Source organism: Barbatula barbatula (assembly GCF_947034865.1).
Source record: "Barbatula barbatula genome assembly, chromosome: 15".
NCBI lineage: Eukaryota > Metazoa > Chordata > Actinopteri > Cypriniformes > Nemacheilidae > Barbatula > Barbatula barbatula.
The window spans coordinates 4,607,493-4,623,539 of NC_136778.1; the positions used below are offsets into that span (position 1 = coordinate 4,607,493).

The 16,047-nt window shown below is 39.2% G+C and overlaps 1 protein-coding gene across 1 annotated transcript; it reads right to left on the reverse strand.

The window, feature by feature from the left end:
• Positions 1 to 281: 281 nt before the first annotated feature.
• On the reverse strand, positions 282 to 3,596 carry hey2 (hes-related family bHLH transcription factor with YRPW motif 2). Its single transcript, XM_079474099.1, has 5 exons — positions 3,459 to 3,596; positions 2,798 to 2,876; positions 2,571 to 2,654; positions 2,367 to 2,448; positions 282 to 1,925 (listed from the first exon to the last, which is right to left on the reverse strand). The coding sequence occupies exons 1-5, from the start codon at positions 3,539 to 3,541 to the stop codon at positions 1,264 to 1,266; spliced, it is 990 nt and encodes a 329-aa protein (XP_079330225.1). The 5' UTR covers positions 3,542 to 3,596; the 3' UTR covers positions 282 to 1,263.
• Positions 3,597 to 16,047: the final 12,451 nt, after the last annotated feature.

The following is a 16,047-nucleotide window of genomic DNA, read 5'->3' on the forward strand; positions in this document are numbered from 1 at the left end:
ACGCCCGCCAGAAAAGCTACACACGTTTTGACTCGAGCTGCTCCTAAGGGACCGTTCGGGGGGAGTCTTGTCTTCAAAAAGCAGCGCACATTTAATAAAAATAGCTTAAATGTCCTTAAAAAGTCGGTTCAGCAAATTTGGCAGGATTCAAAATAAGATGTGTTGTTTTTGGCTTCTACTGAGAAATGCAACTTATGCTGGTCATTATGAACAATGTGCACGATGGTTAACTTATTTGAATTCATGTTTGTGTAGGTTGGATAAATGCGTACACAAGCTTTAAGGTTTGTTGACTGATTTATAACTGTTGAAGTGGCACTTATAATTGCTTTTGTTTGTTTCTTTTGCACTATTAGAAAAACACATAAAAGAACACAAATAGTTTTTGTCTACCATACAACTCATGCTATGGGAAAACAATGACTTTCTCTCATAACATTCCTGGATCTGTTGTGGTGGAGTCCAATGGATTGATGGTTTTATAACATGTGTTCGAATGAAAAAACACGCTTTCGGTTTCTTTTCTTCTTTTTTTGCATAGAAAATGGGTTACATCTTACAAAGCGTAGTACGGGTTATTAAAAGGTAACAAAGTTACAGTAGTATCATTCAACAGAAAATCCCACATAGGAGTATTAGTGAATGTTATTTTGAAATGATCGGTAGGCCTATTGTGTAAAACGAAGAAGATCCAGTCTCCTTCCGAAACAGTAGTGATTGAAGTGCAATGAACTCGTCTAATTTTAATGTAGACTAGTTACAAACGTACACATGTACAGATTTACAAACTGGATTGATAAATCATGGATTATAAAAACCTATTCACGCCTCACTTTAGTGATTATCTGCAAAACCTTCGGTTTGGTTTGAAACAAGCTTCACTTCAAAGCTAGTGTATGAGCATTTGTGAAAATCACACAAAAAAATCTCAAAGCATACACATGTCAAATGCAGCATTTAAGTAGTGTGAGTGTTTAGCCCTTTTCACAAAGTTGAAACAGTATGGTCAGATGAAACAGTTCTCTATGAGAAAGTGAGAGATTTGTGAGAGGATGTTTTGAAGTCACATGGAAGTTCTTCTTTCAATATGGCAATCCATGTCCATGTAGTGAGAAGTTAACTTTTTTGTCTCCCCAAAAGTTATTTTGCATGTGCAGGAGCGTGTTAAATCTCAAGGTTCAGACCACAGCAGTAACCCTAGCTGTTTTTTTCCTCTATATGTACAAAGACGTCCAGACCCAGAGCTTTGAGCAAATCCAACACTTAAAAAGCTCCCACTTCAGTTCCCCAAGGCCGGTAAGGTTTACTGCTTCCACTGCTGCTACTCTGTTGCGAAGAGGTGGATGTGGAGACGGACGGGCTCACGGCAGACGAAGCCACCGAAGATGCCGTTGCGCTTGGGCTGAAGAGCGGAAACCCTCCGGGAAACGACATAGGAAAGGTTTGCGCAGCGGCTGCAGCGGCCGCTGCGTGGACTGTGGCCGATAACGAAAGGAGGGAGGTGGACAGTGGCGGCAGGCAAGGAGCGACGCTTCCTGTAGAAGGCGCTCTCAGAGCGGAGTCACTGTGGGTAAAGGAGGAGGTCAGAAGGGTCGCTCCTCTTTGAGGAACCTCGGAGAGCCTGCCCGAGGGACCGTCCGATGACGGTAATCCACTCTGCTGCAGGAAAGCAGCGGGAATGGGATGCAAGGCTGCGGCCCAGTGATGCGGGTGAATGGCCTGCTGGTGATGCGCCATGGACGTGGTCATGACGGCCGCTTCTCTCTGCGAGGCGCAACTGCTGAGGTGAGAAACCAGGCGGACACGGAGGGGGTCGCTAGAGTCCAGACCTTCAACCGAGCTCAGATATCGGGCCACCTCAGTGAGACACTCCCTAAAGCCAATGCTCATGAAGTCCATGGCTAGGGAATGCGCATCAAAATATCCTGAGGAAAAGAAAGAAAACTTGGATATTAATGTACTGTGCCTTTAAATCCTAAAAATGGTTTCTAATGAAGCCAACGGCATGTGTTATAAGTCCATCAACTGCATGCCCCACTGTGCTCGAGCGGCTAAACCCAAACACAAAGGGGGTTGTGACCTGACCTGTTTGTATGTTTGTTTTGACTCCCCAAAGCATCAGCTTTAACACTCGTTGGAAAACGCTACCAAACCCCCAACAGTGTAGCCTGTGAATGTGGCCCCACACCCTCCCATGGATTTATGAAAGCAAACAAAATCTCAGGGTCAAGTGCTGCTTTTGTCCTGCAACTTCTTTCCCACGAGTTCAATCCTACCATCAACACTGATTTCCACTTTAATCTGCTCAAAAGGGAACTTCACGCTCAGATTTCACTGCAGCGTTAGGCGGAGCCAGAAACAAGTACCTTTTCCTCCTGTGGCCTGGAGCATCTTCAAATGATCCACTGTCATCTGCAGTATTTCAGCTTTTTCTAATTTGGCCGAACCCTTGAGAGAAGAAATAAGATACATGAGAAGATAAAATAGCTTTGATGAAACAATGTGCAGCTTTTTTTGACTAACCTTGTACATTATTATTAACAATATTTTGTTACATGAAACAAACTTACCTGTTTCTCAAATGCTGTAGGGACCAGGCGACGTAACTCTGATAGACTGCTATTTATTCTATCTCTTCGTCTTTTCTCAATTATCTAAATGTCAAAATTCAAAATAAATAATTTTAATAGTGCATATAAAACAGCTTAAATAAACAAAAATGCAAATCAAAAATGCATATAGAAGTTCAAATCGAATTAAATAAAAAATAAAATTGGATATTAACAAAAACAATTACCCCTCTCCGCTTCTTTCTGGCCATAACTTGGGAAGTTGTGGTAGGTGAGCCACATCTTATAAATGATCCACTGCTTTGACTTTAGGAAGAATGAATTTAAATATTAGTTTTATTTAAGTTGTTTAAATGTGCATTTGTTATGTAGACGTTTATTCCATAATGATCCTAAATAAATTCATGGTATAGTCATAAACCATGTCAGGTTGAGTTTGAAGTTCATAAAAAAAAGAAATTTGGTAATTTATAAATGACTAACTTTTATTGACATTTATTTACTAACAAACAGTATTATTTGATATATCTCTACATTATTCCTTTTACAGCAAACCATACACTCAGATTGTCAGTAACACTATCACTTTTTATAGAATACCAGTTTTTATATACACAAAGAATAAAAGCATTGTGTAATATTATATGACTATAAACACATTTACCCAATTTAAACAACATTCTAGTTAAAAGCACCTGAAACCATCTTTAGCATCATATACAATATTAATATAATGTTTATCTTATTTCTAAAAATAACTCCCGAAAACATCATCATTTATTCATTTTTAATTATGCCCGTTCCCAAAGGACAGCACACGATCTGATGCAACACGTAAAAGTGCAGTTACGCATGAACACACAATGGGTGTTCTCCATATAAACTCACCCAGAATAGTTATTTTCGCTGCCCACATCAATAGTTTCATCCATGTCGCTGTCGGACGTGGTGTCCTCACACGGGCGCTTCATGGTGATACGGTGCGCTTAGGTACAGTCTCCAAAGTCCTCTGCGCGTCTTTCCCACGAATGGCTGGGGCCTCAGACTCGCATTCACGCCCACGTCCTGCTTTGGGAACACCCACCGACGGAAGAAAACACGCCCCGAGCCACCGAACGGAGATCTCAAACTTCATTCCTCTGATAATTGACTCTGCCCGGCTTCGGCACCCGAGGGCCCCAGAAGCGTGAGAAACACTTTACGCACGAAAGGCTACGGTGTTTCAGAGCTTGGCCGCAGTCTACAGACTGCAAATCTAGGTAAATGGTTTCTGGCAGGGATCACATGAGGATGTAAAAGCATTTAGAAAGGTTCATCAAGGAAAGGCAGAACAAAGTGACTGTTACGTAAAAGCTAAAATAAGATTCTCTACGTTTTGAAATGTAGTACATTACATAATCTTAAAAGCAATGAACCTGAAATTATCATTGTAACTATTTTCTTTGGGTAGAGTTAAAGAGGGTTACTGTATTTTTGCAATTAATAATTTACAAAATACACTTTTCAAAAGAGTTCCTTAAAATATTATTTGTCGAACGTTATGGTTCCTTAAAGAACCTTTAACATACACATACCATTCTACAGCCCAAATCCTATTAACACTTTAAAAAATAAAAAGGTAAAACATGAATTTAAAAAAATTGTATAGTACTGTAATTTAGACTTTATTTCATTGAATCATTATAAAATTAAATTTAGAATAAGATAGAAATCTGCTAGATTATTTGTGTCTTTAGTTTATATTTAAAAAAATAATACTTTCAAATGTATATTTGAGTTTTTAGATTTATTATTCCGTGTTAATAAAATGATGTATTTGCACATTTGAACTATTTATTTGCATATTTGGTTAGAAAGTGAATTATTTTCTTTTAGAATATGTTTCAATAAACATATTTTTAGATGATAGAGTTATTTAAGCTCGTATAGCACATATACAAGCTTACACACAGACACACACTTTTACACATGGCCGCCTCATCCAGTCGGAGGTTCCAGCTGTAGTGAATTTCCTGGGTTAAACAGTGAAGACGGCACATTGTTTGGGCTCACAAACCCCCCCCCCATGTCATGTGCCTTCCCCCCGGTGAAGCGTAGCACAGTCTCCCAGGCAGGCCGCCAGTGCGATGCCTCGTTCCCACAGCTCCGAGCCCTGAGTTGAAACCCAATCACCATGTGAGAGACAGCCAGAAACACAGGGAAGGCCAGCAGAGCTCCTGCCACTGGGAGGTTACCGCTAGCCAGGCGGCACCCCCACCACTGCGGCCATAGCTCGTAACCCTATTCTCCGCATTCTTTGTTTGCTGTATGCCCAATTTAACTAACATGATCTAAAACCCTAGAAATACCAGAAGTACTGTGGTGAAGAAGGGCAGCTCATGACCTTTCACACGTTAATTTCTGCAACTATTTTTGGGACTCATTGTTAGAACTTTTAATGTAAATGTTCTATAATGTATCATAACAGCAGGACGCTTTGTAAGAAATATTTTGGGCGTGCAAATCATTCCCTGCACCACCGTCAATCCCACAATCCACCTCTAAAGCATGACACATGACGCTTTTGTTTTTTTACATATGACTGTACTAAGATATGACTTGTACAATATAGTGTATAATATATTTCGTGTGACTGCATTCTGTTTCTGAGTTCAAAGAGAGGGTGAGGGTAGTTGACAAATCCGTACCACGTGCCCTATGGTGTGAGAGCCAAAATGTAGAAGAAAAACTGTTAATAATATATGATTATATTAAATATGTATATTGTTATATATTATATATAATTTAATATTATTAATAATTATTTAAATGTTGTTTATTTTTAACATTTATATTTAATATGTAAAATACCATAGTAGAGATATATCTTGTTAGTTTTCTTTCTAAATTGTCTAAAATGTCACACCATATAACACATGTGCCTTTTATTTGTCAACCACCCATGTACGCTGAGGGATGTGCTCTCTTATAAAAACAGTTACATTTATATAAAATAGATTTGATCAAAATCTATTTATTTTGTATAAAAGAGACAAGTGTTACCTGCCACTTGATGAAGTTGTAAAAACAGATGCATCTTTAGCTCATCCGTACATTGTGACAACATGCCCCGATAGCGATCAATAAAGTGTACATTTTTTTAAGACAACGGTGGACATGTTACCATATGAATATAAAATAACAAAGGTTTCCTTAGAACATACATTAGATATGTGTTTATACAGAATTTAACAAACCTGAGAAATCTAATATAAGTAAATGTCTGACAGCTATATCTCCCTGTTTGTTCGACAGGTAGCTCTGATCTCCCTGTATGTTCTATAGTTCCCTTTATTATGAAATGAATATAAAATGACTGGGAATTGAGGACTTCTCCATCACCCACTGCCTTTGACACACCCCACCACATCTAGTCCTCATTGCAGATAGCTCTAATCAAACTGTCAACAGCCTCTCATAGCCCAGAGCAGGCTGCAGCTCTCCCAGGTGTGACCAAAAGTATATTAGGGCTAATTAAAGCCAACCCGGACTTTCCCTCGTTCTCCCCTGATGATGGAAAAACCCACTTAAGAAGTTTTTCGTATGCCAGTCCTTTCACATGATATATAAAGTGTTGAAATCATTTTGAAAGTACCCTACATAAACCCCTAACAAAATACATTTAGTCTCATAACTGTGCCGTTGAGCTCTGCTGCAGCACCTGGTTTAATGCCTTCACTAGCTCAAGGAGTTGTGTTTTTACTCGAAATGGTGAAAACAAAACGTTTCACAGACTCTGTTTTTGCATTTCATCCTTGGCTGATAAAACGAGTGCTGCTGATATCAGTTCAAAGTAGGCAAAACTACAAAACAAAATCCGGAATACGGCTGCCGTCGAGGCTGCCGGTGGGCAGCGTGAAGCTACGTGCCACATCACCTTCTGTGAATGTGACCAAGCAGGTCTAACATCGGACTGCAATGTGGTGCGTTTCTTAACACGAGTGTTTTGTGCATGTTTCTGCAATTCCCAGGCAAGAGGAAGGATTCCTTTCATCCCAAACATACTTGCTTGGAGAAGGCGGGCGGCCCTGCCCCTGGGCCCGGCGAGAGGGGCCCAGCCCTGGTGTGCCATGCTATCAGTGGTTCCCAAGGCTGGCCAGCCTGGGAAAAGCTGGGTGGACCCGTTCCAAAATCAGCATTATATGCATTGTTGTTTCATACCCTCCCAGAGTCCCAAGCACACAATGAAAACAACAGCAACCGCCACAATCTCAAGCCCTTCTCTGAGCACAAGGCTGGCCTTAGTCACTTGCAAACTGCCTTTTTAAAACAAATTTAACTGCTTCACGGCAACCGACATGTTGCCTGGGCACCAGCTTCCCCGGTTTGGTCTCCTCCTTAAGTGTACACTGATCTGTTTGTGATCCAGGGTGAAGAAAATGGTTGCGATAAAGTCAAGCATTTAAACTCAGTAATTTCAATTCATTCTTCTTAATTTTTCAAAATAATTAAAACTATTGTAAGTTAAAGAATCTGTAAAGACCCTTTTCTTGGGCTGCAATTTGTCATATTCACAAATTTGTTGAAAATATATTTTTTCTATAAACATGATTTATTATTTTATGATGTTAACCTTCTCAAGAATATTTATATTTAAAAGTTTTTTTAGGTTTCATGTTTAATTAAAAGTCTATTTAATGTACTTTAGTTTCTCATTTCAAATACATTTTGCAGAATTGTATAGATAAATGAAACTCTTAATGTGGTGTTTAAATATTTCATCAACAATGAAATTTTGTTTACATTATTTTGGTTGTTTTACAGGCAAATAATTAATATATAATTTTAACAAAAAAGTATTAAATTTTTAAATGTGGCACTAAAAAATATTTATTATATTTATTTAATATAGACTTACAACAATTTTCAAACTGAGGTAAAAACAAGGTTTTACATTTCAGTGCCAATTTCAAACAATTAACCATGAGTAAATAATCAACTTCTTTCTTATTGTCATCCAATCTGTCTGAGACAAACAGGCAGCTGTTTATTTTTCCTATCAGTAGAAGAGCGAACAGCCACAAACGGACGATATCCTAGGATTGTGGTCTTTTGACTCCAAAGTCATATTATCGGTGCTTTATTAGTGTTTAAGGTCACAGAGAGACAAGCAAATGCATCCTATATCAGGAAGCCTCGTGCGTCTCTGGAGTGAAATATTTGGCTTTTAGTCGGAGCGCAGGCCGTGAATCGGAAATCCTGGGAAGCGAGTTCATGGCAGACAGGCTCCAGGCGTCGTATGGGCCAACGCTGAAGAGAATGGGGCAGAATAATAGGGCCCTTCCTGCCATTCTCAGATTCAGGGCAGTAATTCTGTCACAGCTCCATCGGACTGCGTCCGCCATTTGGTTTCAGCACCCATCGACCCACAGGCAACTCTCAGCGACGCTGTACCAATTGGCACAACAAAGTATCTGCGATTATGTCAGCGTAGTGACATAATCATTGTGGTCATTTTGTATGGCTATCAATGAAAACAGGATCATCATTCTTTGACATAGACTTCAATGTGCCATAGTGTGCCGTGTTGTTTAAACAAAGATGGCTTGCATTGACATGGCTTGACTCTCGACTCACCACTGTGAGAACACACAGACAGGTGCCCCTTTTCTACTTCCTGTCTTATGACCTGAGCTTCCTGTCAGGATACATGAGCCGTGTTTCCCCCAATGCATTCAGCTCTCATTGTTCAAACATTGTTACCCAATTGTTATGCACAGCTTTTATTCACTGTAGCACCTACATTATATACACAGAAGCTTTGTTTTCACTGTCGGCACTCATAACCCAGGGGTTTTGATGCATTGTTAGATATAAAAACAATTTTTTAAAGGCTAAATACTGAACAAATTACAAATCTATTTAGCTCTTTTAAAACTTTGCAAAAAAAATGTAACTTACCAAACAAGCCATTACCATACCATTGCTGGTAGGTTTTACTGCTAATGTTTAATTCAATCCCCGGAAAATGTAAGAGACCATATTACATTTTCATTCAATCGGCATTTCTAGATGTATTGTGGCCCTTCCAGTTCAAAATGTGTGTTGATATTCAACAAAATCAAACCTCAGGAGTGGCAAAGTTATCCAACAGCAATTTAAAAGATATTTGCAGTATTTGAGCATCCAATAATCTTTTCTGTTATTTTGACCTGTTTCTCCAGTTTTTGTTTTATGCTAATAAATGCAAATAGAAATATATATATTTTATATCAAATCTGGGAGACATATTGTTAGTATCTCACAGAAAGAAACAAAATTACAATTTTACCCAAACACAAATCAGTAAATCGAATACCTAAATAATTTTTAATAATTGAAATGGTCTTTAAATATGAATATGCGGCTGCATATTATTAAAACAATCTTGGAAACACAGTTTTGTAGGTTTTTGCCTTTCCCAATAAATGGAAACTAGCTGTCCAGGAGTGTCACAAAGACGGCTGCTGCCGTCCCTGCTTTTTTACAGTTCCATTCCACACATGTATTTTGAATAAACGCGTCTCACTATGTACTTTCATCTGAGAAAAAGCTTTCCGCAAAACAACGTCCACATCTATTCATATATGACCCTAATATCTCACACTTTAATTCAATTGCATAATTTGTCTGGCTCTGTTCCCGGATCAGTGGCTTCTGGTCACTCTGTCTAGAAGGGAAGCAGCTGCCCTGGACCCCCTCAGTTTGAGCAGAATCCAAAGGCAAATGTGTTAAAGTAATTTACAGACAAGAGAAAGGAAGTAATCAGCTACACATTAAGTGACCTGACCACTGTGAAATCACTACTCCAGCCGGCATGATACAACCACAGCGCGAGAAAGAGATATGCTTTCAAGTTTGGCACCAGTCTGCAAAGGCCATCAAGATAATCTTCTCTTCTACACTTTGTGGAAAAGCAACAGAAGAAAGGAGGCATTCCATGTTGTTGCACCTACAGTATGACGATAATTAATCATGCTTGTTACTTCTAATACACTAAACAATGAGCATTAACTTGTTTTGAGTTTCGTGTCTGATCCGATCAGAACTCAAATCAAAGAAAGATGCATTCTAGACTACCACGGGTTGTTAAATGGACACGGTTATTAAAAAATTTCACTGGATATCCATTTAAAAGATAAACTATCATTGTTAACTTTTATCCGTGAACAAGACGACATGATGTTTTTCAAAATATCGGCTTGTGCTAGTTTATCTTCATTTGTTACACTGTGCAAAACATCTCAAATTCTTATGCTTGGTGTGGGTTTAACCGGCCCTGAGGAAGCACAAGGTTGAAGAGAGAATCAGGAAAGAGTTTTTTGCTAATCTCTACCATGGTAAAATCACACAGAGCCACAACATTGATACTGTGTCACTGCCTCGTGATAAACAATGCTGAATATTGTTGTTTTGGGCTGCACCCCCTCTTTCTTTATCAGCCTGCATCCTTCCACTCCCCGTGACCGTTAAAAGCAGATGGGTGTGATATAAGTACAGAGCGATGGACTAATTCAATAAGAGGAAATCATGGGTAAGATTAAAGAAAACTTCAATTAAACTTTCAGGATGTCTCCATTTTTCATAAAAAAATGAATTGCAAACACTTTCATCGTAAGAGAACAGTCTACCCAAAAATGAAAATCCAAAATTTAAACAAAGCTTAATCTGTGTGGGTTTATTTTAGGGCCAATCGCCTGCTCTTTCGTCATTGTTTGGCCGTCCAGACACTTCGACTTATCATTCGAGCAGTTAAAATGTACTAGCGCACATGCTTGACCCCCAGGACCCCTGGTCTTTGGCTATCACTAGAGAAAGCACCGTTGAATCTGGAGGAGAACGTGACAACAGCAGGGTCAGATGCTCTTATCAGAGTGAGAGACGGCCACCGGCTCATCATACGCAGACCCCAGATCAGCAACACGTCTGCTAATTCTTCACACACCCAGCAGGGGAAAACCTAGACCGAGATCCTGTGCCAGTGGGTTTGGTGGTCCAGGCCTGGAAAATACCTGTCATCAGAAGGGTTGCGATCAGCTGCAGGAATCTTGCTACGTTCGCACCAGAAAGAAATGCAAGAGGTGAGGTGTCCATGACAGCTCCCAGATGCTCCACTACAGTTTTCCACGGCCTGATGAATGTTCACCGTTTCAAACCTGAAATAAAGGGTGGGCAGACATAAGCTCAATAAAATCACATTTAAATAAAATTCACATATCCCCTTCAAATGTTAGCTTACATTTTTTTTGTCACAATCTTTAATCTTTATATTACATGCATTGTCTGTATGTCATTCTTACACTAGTTATAGAAGCTATAGAACCTTAGGATAAAGTGAAACTTGGGCCATTCATGGGCCATTCATATAAAAGGAGTTCAATGTTCAATATAATAATTAAATTATACAGTATATGTTCAATTATTATATATTAATTCAATATATTTCTGTATTTGAGGAATAGCTATATTCACATTGGTTAATATTGTATAATACTTGCACACTGACTGTAGAAGACTCTCATTTAAGAGACTGAATTGTTTGTGGTATAAATACTGCGTGGGATTATTATTTGCATCTGTGTGCACTGTATTTTGTAAATATACACGGATGTGTTTAAAATTTGGTCTTTGAGTATTGTATTTAAGCTAAATGCATTTGTATACATTTTCTTTTTTTACAATATTATTTCACTGGTAATACATTGTTGGGATAAATGATGTTCTATTTGCCTAAAACCACAAAAGAAAATCTCAGGGTGACAGGATCAAATGGTACTTAAACACTTTAAAAAAATCCTCAAACTCAGAGACCAGACTCGGTGTCCTTATTTGAGCGGTCTGCCACGAGCCACATGGTTATGATGTAAATATTGTGTGGGTTTTGAGAGCAGGGACCCGTTTCAATAAGGAGGTTCAAGCAACACCGAGTTAAAATATGAACTCTGAGTTGATTTACTCAGATAATCGCTACTCTGAGTTTTCTGTTTCAGAACAGCTGGTTTCAATCAGTTCAATCCACTCTGAGTAAGTTTACTCTAGGTTACACGCGTTCATCGCGGCTTTAAAAAGCCATCATCAATTGAGCGAAGATAACACGATTCACCATGGCAACGCCACGTGACAAAAAGCGCTCCGTTTATTTCCTTTCAGTCGAATTGGAGGCACTATATATATATATGTGTGTATATATATACACATTTACATGTAAGAGATATTATATATATATATATATATATATATATATATATATATATATATATATATATATATAAACACATATATACCTAAGATTTTTGTCATGTAGGTGCAATCCTTCTGCAATAAAAAGAACATGGCAGCAGCTGAAAATGAAATATAAAAACATAATTTAGTCCGGTGAGTTTAAATGCTCTTGCTTGTAGGATGCCTGACTGGGAAATGTTTGATATTTAACAAACTGGCCTTGAAAGTTATGAGGATATGAGAACCGAGCACTGTGGCTATAGAAGACAAAAAACTGTCCATGCTTGCCCCTGCTCCAGCTATGTCTAATGGAGGCCAGCTAGAGATGCTCTAGCGACAGACGCAATAAGGACTGCGGTCGTTAGGCTCGTGGTTAGAGCGCCCGTCCCTCGTTCTGACCGATGGCAGATCGAAGCCCGCGCAGAGAGGGGCGAGTGGGACCTTTTAAATGTGCACCCAATCACATTGGGAAATCCTAAAGGGTATTTGAATTATTAGAGTTGGCAGCAAGAGCACATTTATTTGATCAGCTTATTAAGAAAGACGTACACCATTCACCTGCAATCCTATGAAACTCCTCTTTGATGGTTCTCAAAGGAAACTTAACACAAATGTATATAAAGTGCTTGAGAGCGATTCACACTTTTCTTACTGCTCTGCATACAGTTGCCTTGCTAACGTGTTCTGCATCCCCGGTGTTATAAAGAAAGCTTCCATTAGTAAAGAAACGTAAAGCCATACAGAGAATCTGCTCAGATGTAAGAGCGCAGCCACGACGAGTGAGGTTTGTGATGTAAGGATGAAGCAGATTATGAATATATTTAATGGACTGTAAAGAAAAACTGTGCCGCTCAAATAAAGAATCCTCCGGATATGATAAAACATCCAAACGGGGCTTCACCATATATTCTCTCCCAACGTAAATTTAACTCTCTCTGAATGAATGCAGCTTCCTCATCTACGGGTTCCTGAATAAACGGACATTTAATGTATGTGTTACGAACTTAAGGAAAACGAATGAAAAAACAAACGGCGTAGGCAAGTTCAACACCGCTCGCGCTTCTAAAAGGGGCGGAGGTTGTAACAAACCTCGGGTTAGTGGAATAAAACCTGCTCCTGACCAGGTTAGGTTCACAGAGTAGGTTACTATGGTTACTCACTCTAAGTATAATATACCTTGATTTCTGAAACGGGCTTGACTTACCCCGCGGTCACGGGTTTGATATACCTCGCGTTCTGAAACTGAAAACCCAGAGTATCCCGTTTTCTGGGGTTAACTTACTCTGAGTTTGCACTTACCCTGCTTTCTGAAACGGGTCCCTGACAGACTGCTTATGTGTGCACATGTATTGTTTTGTGAATACACAAGTCTCTGTTTGAGTGCTTTATTATTTTTGTTTTCACATGGCTTTTTGTTGCTGGCAAATATAACTCGCGGGTGAGGCCAAGTGTTAAAAGTTCATACCTCATAAAAGAAACATGGAAGCTATAGATGAGCAATTACATTAACTTTGCATTTTTCACATTTTGATTTTAATGTTTAAACAAAAGGGCAGGTGATTCTTTTGACTATCCAACAGGATAACTTTGGTTATCCACATAGACACTTCAGATTTATATGACTGGGACAGAAGATAGTCTTGAAATAAAATTGACATTAATCGTTTGGTTATGGACACATTATGAAAATGTAATGACAGATGACACGTCTATATCACTCCACTATATTTAGCAAGTACAGTTTTAAAACAGGCTAAGTGATGTGACATTAGCTTCACTGCAACAGAGGTTGAGATCTGTTCAGAGATCAGAAAGCTGACTTCCACAGAGGGTCAGTAACGATGAGTAACTATAGCAAGCGCTGACAGGCAGTTGGCAAAAACAACCATGAGAATATATTGGCATTCTGGGAAACCAATGGCTTGTGGGAACTGGGAATAGAAGCCTATCAGCTTCAATTACCCGATTTTACATGACATATTACATGAAACACTAAGATATATGAATACATCAGAACATCTAAGGATAAAGTTGGTTAATTTGCATAAAAAGTTATCCTTTTATTTGGCTTTAAATGCTAGAAGCAGGGGCGGATTGGCCATCTGGGGTATCGGGCGTCTTCCGTTATCGTTTGGGGCCGGTAAAGGGCGCTAAGGCCGTTTAGACAAACGTGTCATAAATGTGAATGCAAAAGACACATATGCGCAGCTACACACCCATTAAACCCACCAAGACCCGACCAAGTACAGCACCAAATCCCCCCCAGTCGACTGAAACGGTGGAGGGGCCAAAAGGTCCAGGGCCGATTTATTCCCACTCCAGCCCTGGCTAGAGGAGAGTTTGGGGATTCCCTTCAACCCTTGACACTTTGTTTGTGAATTTAGAAATAAACAGCGGAGACAAGAAGCGGAAGCAAACTCTTAACACCATCTCTCTGTCTGAGCTTATATCTCTCCTGAGTCATAATTGTTTACTTTAGATTACAGTAGATGCTTCCACAGTTCTAAGCACTCGTATCCTGACGGACAGTCCAATACATCCTGCTGCACTCGATTGTTCCTTTAACAACTTCTGAAAGGCACGGAGAAGGTTAACTAGCTGAATATCGTGGCTGTAAAACATGTGACAGGCAGCGCTGCTCAACCTTAAGGAAACTACCGTGATAATTACAGTCTGATGCTGATAGCAGGTGCAGTTCAGCTCTTTTATGTGTTTGAATTATACACTATAAAAAAGATGAGAGTTTATGTGTCACACCCCTGATACAGAGCTATACAGTTTGTGATTTAAAATGTCTAGTACAACTATTTTAAAATTATTTTAAGGACACCTGAAACATAAATAATGAATTAAAATGGAAATGTTTGCTTCTGAACTGCTGGCAAAAAGATGGGCAAAGTCCATAGGACACCGTAACGGTGCTTTCTCTCTGACCCTGTGTGGTGGTCTGCAAGACAGAGGGGGGCAAAAGGTCTTAATGTGGCTCTGAAGTTATAAGTGTAAATGTCTGACCAGCAACGTTTGATGTAGCCCACCATGGCTGCCGCACGCCTGTGAGGATTTTTTGTGTGTGATGGCAGCTGGACACTCAGTTGGCCCCTGTCTCACAGAGAAATGTGCACAGTCTGACTAAGGAAACAGTCTCTTGAAAAGCGCGGTGCAGATCCTCACGATGGAAAAAATATAAACCACAAAGAAAAAAATATTAGTCAAACAATGTAAAAAACATTTAAATGTCATGTTGTTCTCATTGTTCTCAAGTTAAGCTAATCATTCAAATAAAGTAACGCAAGTGGGTTTTTCATTTGTAAATTCTGGTGACAATTTCAGCAATTTTAGCCACCCGAAAACATAGCTAGAAATTGGCCATTAAGGTCCGTACCTTGGTAGATTTGTGGTAGGAAAACATTTCTTGATTGGACAAACTGTACTATTTACCACTGCCAATATTGTAGAAAACACCTAGATTACTGATCTCATATCTGATCTACCTCAGGTGTCTAACAGTGCTCTTAAGTGTCAATCTTATTGAGTTGGCCAATCAAATGAAAGAAGGCAGGATTTACTATTGACAGAAGTCGAACTTGAGTTCAGTTTCAACTGAAAAAAAGTGTGATGCAAGTAGTTAAATGTGTCATTCTTTATCATAGAAATGTAAGGAACCATACACATGTCGCGTCTAAAAATGCGTGCAAAAACGCTGTCTGTTTCGCTTTCACCCTTTTCGGGAGCATGATGAGCTAAAACGTTTATTTAAATTGTGATAAGAGTACCGAATCCTCACTATAGCTGTCCATCAGTTGCAAGCGAATGGCTATAATGCTCAACATTGCAAAGCGCGCTGCAAACCATCTCTTCAGACAGAGCTAGAACACAAATAAGCAGGACAGTTTAAAAGCAGCGAAGTATCAGCTGAGGTGAGTCGAAAAAGTCTTTGCTACTTGATCTGGATCCGCGCACCTGAACCCCAAATGACACATGAATAATTATTACACCCGTTACACCAAATATTAGCAGTTTACCTGACCGGTTATGGTTTTGACAACATTCCTACGACCAATTCTTCATGTGAGGAATAAAACTTACTGCTTTTTCATGAGCTAAAATTACAACACATGGACATGGATGAGCAAAATGAGCAAAAATCAATATTGTGAATATTGTAATGATATGAATAGCTCTTTATGTTTTCATCAAATATAATGTTACTAAATTGAAAAATAAATGTAAACAGTAT